General features: G+C 57.1%; 3 protein-coding genes across 3 annotated transcripts in view; 2 read left to right on the forward strand and 1 right to left on the reverse strand.

The window, feature by feature from the left end:
- The window catches only part of EMH_0049860 (uncharacterized protein), a gene marked incomplete at both ends in the record, with an annotated part of 2,999 nt that extends 1,646 nt beyond the window's left edge, over positions 1–1,353 (forward strand). Inside the window, 3 exons of the mRNA XM_013496576.1 lie at positions 166–402; positions 633–1,036; positions 1,267–1,353. Of these exons, the coding sequence (XP_013352030.1) occupies positions 166–402; positions 633–1,036; positions 1,267–1,353 (728 nt within the window). The remainder of the gene's footprint in view (positions 1–165; positions 403–632; positions 1,037–1,266) is intronic.
- An 896-nt stretch (positions 1,354–2,249) lies between these two features.
- Positions 2,250–2,594, reverse strand: EMH_0049870 (uncharacterized protein; the record flags this gene model as incomplete). Its single annotated transcript, XM_013496577.1, has 1 exon — positions 2,250–2,594. The coding sequence occupies one exon, from the start codon at positions 2,592–2,594 to the stop codon at positions 2,250–2,252; it is 345 nt and encodes a 114-aa protein (XP_013352031.1).
- Positions 2,595–2,635: 41 nt separating this feature from the next.
- Positions 2,636–3,829, forward strand: part of EMH_0049880 (uncharacterized protein) — a gene marked incomplete at both ends in the record, with an annotated part of 1,856 nt that continues 662 nt past the window's right edge. The window contains 2 exons of the mRNA XM_013496578.1: positions 2,636–3,230; positions 3,334–3,480. Coding sequence (XP_013352032.1) covers positions 2,636–3,230; positions 3,334–3,480 — 742 coding nt within the window. The remainder of the gene's footprint in view (positions 3,231–3,333; positions 3,481–3,829) is intronic.

The following is a 3,829-nucleotide window of genomic DNA, read 5'->3' on the forward strand; positions in this document are numbered from 1 at the left end:
CTAGCTAGCTAGCTAGCTAGCTAGCTAGGTTGATAGACCGCTAGCTAGCTATCTTCCCAGGCAACTTACTCTTACTGGATGGTGGTAACTCATTGGGTTGCTGTTGCTGCTGCTGTTGCTGCTGCTGCTGCTGCTGTTGCTGCTGCTGCTGCTGCTGCGATACAGAGTTTTTTTCACAGCTTGGGGGGGCGGAACAAAGACAGGCATCAAAGGAGCAGCAGCAGCAGCAACAGGAACAGCAGCAGCAGCAGCAGCAGCAGCAGGATGAAGAGGGGGAGAAGGCTGCTTGGGCGGAGGCTGTGCAGCAGCAGCAGCAGGAGCAGCAGCAGCAGCAGCAGCAGGCAGCAAAGGAGGCTCTCAGAAGCAAGAAGGGGTCCTCGCAGCTCGGTGATATTGACTGGAGTGAGGCGCTGCTGCTGCTGCTGCTGCTGCTGCTGCTGCTGCTGCTGCTGTTGTTGTTTCTTCTGCTGCTTGCTGCTGTTGCTGCCGCTGCTGCTGCTGCTTCTGTTGTTTTTGTTGTTGCTGCACAATTGAACGCAGCAGCAGCAACAGCAGCATCATCATCGTCTGTGTGTCTATCCTTTCGTTTGCTGCTGCTGTTGCTGCTGCTGCTGCTGCTGCTGCTGCTGCAGCTGCTGCTCCGTACCCGCTGCTGCGAGAATGTCTGCTGGGGGGCTGCGTGGAGGGGGCTGTTGAGCTGCTGAAGGAGACAGGGAGCCTGGGTGACGCGTTGCTGCTGGCGGGTGCAGCAGCAGCAGCAGCAGCAGCAGCAGCACCGGGTTCACAGCAGCAGCAGCAACAGCAGCAGCAGCAGCAGCAGCAGCAGCAAACCAGCGGTAGCTGTCTATCAGAAGCAGCAGAAGGACAGGGACCCGCTATATGGAAAGCAGCAGCTGAGGTGTATGTACACAACATGAAGGATCAGTTCTTTAAGGTACGCATGCAGCAGCAGCAGCAGCAGCAGCAGCAGCAGCAGCAGCAACAGCAGCAGCAGCAGCAGCAACAGCAGCAGCAGCAACAGCAGCAGTTTATTCTTGTGTGTATGTTTGTGTGTGTGTGTCTTCTGCTGCTTCTCCCTACCACTTCCCCTGCTGCTTCTCCTGCTGCTGCTTCTGCTGCTGCTGCTGCTGCTGCTGCTGCTGCTGCTGCTGCTGCTGCTGCTGCTGCNCTCCTGCTGCTGCTTCTGCTGCTGCTGCTGCTGCTGCTGCTGCTGCTGCTGCTGCTGCTGCTGCTGCTGCAGCTGTTTGGGTTTGTTGTGCTAGACAGGCTGGATGCTTTGGTGGCGGAGCTGCCGCTCAGCTGCTGGCGGGAGGGGCTGCGCCTCCTCAGCAGCTATGCATGCACGCAACATAAATATTTTTCTCTCACCAGTATATAAACCCTAAACCCTAAACCCTAAACCCTAATATAAACCCTAAACCCTAATCCAAACCCTAAACCCTTATCGAAACCCTAAACCCTAAACCCTAATTTACACCCGAAACCATAGAACCTTATATACACCCTAAACACTTGTATACACCCTAAACCTTAACCCTAAACCCTAAACCCTTATATAGACCCTAAACCCTAAACCCTTATACACACCCTAAACCCTAATATAAACCCTAGACTCTAATATACACCCTAATCTAAACCCTAAACCCTAAACCCTTATGTACACCCTAAACCCTAATATAAACCCTAAACCCTAGCTATAAACCCTAAACCCTAATCATAAACCCTAAACCCTAACCACTAAACCCTAAACCCTAATTATAAACCCTCACAACAAACACTCTAAACCCTCACCAGAAACCCCAAAGCCAATTCTCATCCGTATCTATCTAATACCCTGCGTTGCGTTCCTGCTGCTGCCGCTGCTGCTGCTGCTGCTGCTACTGCTGCTGCTGCTGCTGCTGCTGCTGNGTTCCTGCTGCTGCCGCTGCTGCTGCTGCTGCTGCTACTGCTGCTGCTGCTGCTGCTGCTGCTGCTGCTGCTGCTTCTGCTGCTGCTGCTGCTGCAGGGCAGCTGGGGGAGCGGCTGTCTAGGGGGGGGGACCTGAAGGGGGCCCTGTTTTGTTTTATAGCAGCACGAGACTTTGCTGCTGCATGCAGCATCTGGCTGCAGCAGCTGCAGCAGACAACCGCAGCACACCGCAGCCGCAGCAGCAGCAGCAGCAGCAGCAGCAGCAGCAGCAGTGGTTTTTTTACTCAGCTGCTGCTGACAACAATACAAAAGATGATAGTGTTCAGAGCAGCAGCAAACTTTCAAGGAAGATGCACAGCATTCGAAAGAGTAGCACTGTAAGCATTGCTGCTGCTGCTGCTGCTGCTGCTGCTGCTGCTGCTGCTGCTGCTGGTGTTGCTGCTGTTGGTGCCGCTGCTGCTGTTGCTGTTGGTGCTGCTGCTGTTGCTGTTGGTGTTGCTGTTGGTCGCGGTGGTGTTGGTGGTGGTGCTGTTGCTGTTGGTGGTGCTGTTGGCTGCTGCAACTGCTGCTCCTGTTGCTGCTGCTGCTGCTGCTGCTACATCTGCCTCTGCTGCTGCTCTTATTGTTTGGTTTTTGTTGCTGTTGCTGTTGCTGCTGCTGCTGCTGCTGCTGCTGCTGCAGTGCATACGCAGATGAGGCGAGCAATCTGTCTTGTGCTGCATGCGCGATGCTGGTGCTGCGTCTGTACCTGGACGTCGGCAGCAGCAGCAGCAGCAGCAGCAGCAGCAGCAGCGGCGGAGCAACAGCAGAAAGAGGAGAGCAGCAGCAGCAGCAGCAGCAGCAGCAGCTGGAGGCCTCGCTGCATGCTGCTGCTGTTGAGCTGGCGATGAAACTCTACTACAACAACCCCACCACCATGCAGCAGCTGGGCTTCAGCCCCCCCCCGATGCCAACGAAGACAGGGGGTCTGAGCGGGGCCCTGCAGCAGCAGCAGCAGCAGAAGCAGCAGCAGCAGCAGCAGCAGCGGCAGCAGCAGCAGCAGCAGCAGCAGCTGTTGAGGCAGCCAGGAAGACCCATGATGCCAGGCCAACAGCCGCTGCAGCAGCAGCAGCAGCAGCAGCAGCAGCGATTCGCCCCTCCTTTCCCTCCTCAGCAGCAGCAGCAGCAGCAACAGCAGCAGCAGCAGCAGCAGTTTGCTGCTGTTCAACCTCCTCGTCAGCTATCAGCAGCAGGGCCCCCCCTACCCCCCAGCGCATCTGCTGCTATGCAGGGGGGCCCCCCAGGACAGAAGATGGGGGGCCCCCCGGGGGCCCCCTCTATAGGTAAGATATTAGTATATTATTATTATAATATAAAATAAAAGAAAGAATAAACTGCTGTTTTTATTTTTTATTTTTTTATTTTTTTGTGCTGCTGCCTCTGCAGGTACACAGCAGCAGCAGCTGTTTCAGCAGCAGCAGCAGCAGCAACTGCAGCAGCAACAGCAGCAGCGGAACGCATTTCCTCCTAGTTCTGCTGCTGGCTCAGAGGGGCCCCCCATGTCTTCCTCTGTCTCTCCTTTCATACGTCCAGGTGCTGCTGCTGCTCCTGCTGCAGCAGCAGCAGCAGCTGCTGCTGCAGCAGGCAGCAGCAACAGCAGCAACATGCTGCGTCCTGCTGCTTCCCCATCCCCTACAGGATATGGGCCCCTGCAAGCAGCAGCAAACCCTCCAACCAACAGCAGCAGCTACTCAGCTCTTGGGGGCCCCCCAGGGGGCCCCCCAGGGGGCCCCCGGGGGGCCCCCCTCCCCCCCACTACTACATTCGGAGGGCCAGCAGGGGGCCCTCAAGCGATGCCTGTTGGCGCGGGGGGCCCCCCGGGGGGCCCCCCCGGTCCCTGCCCCCCCATGGGGGCCCCCGGGGGGCCCCCTGGGGGGCCCCT

Source organism: Eimeria mitis, genomic scaffold, assembly GCF_000499745.2.
Source record: "Eimeria mitis Houghton genomic scaffold, Emh_scaff2177, whole genome shotgun sequence".
Classification (NCBI taxonomy): domain Eukaryota; phylum Apicomplexa; class Conoidasida; order Eucoccidiorida; family Eimeriidae; genus Eimeria; species Eimeria mitis.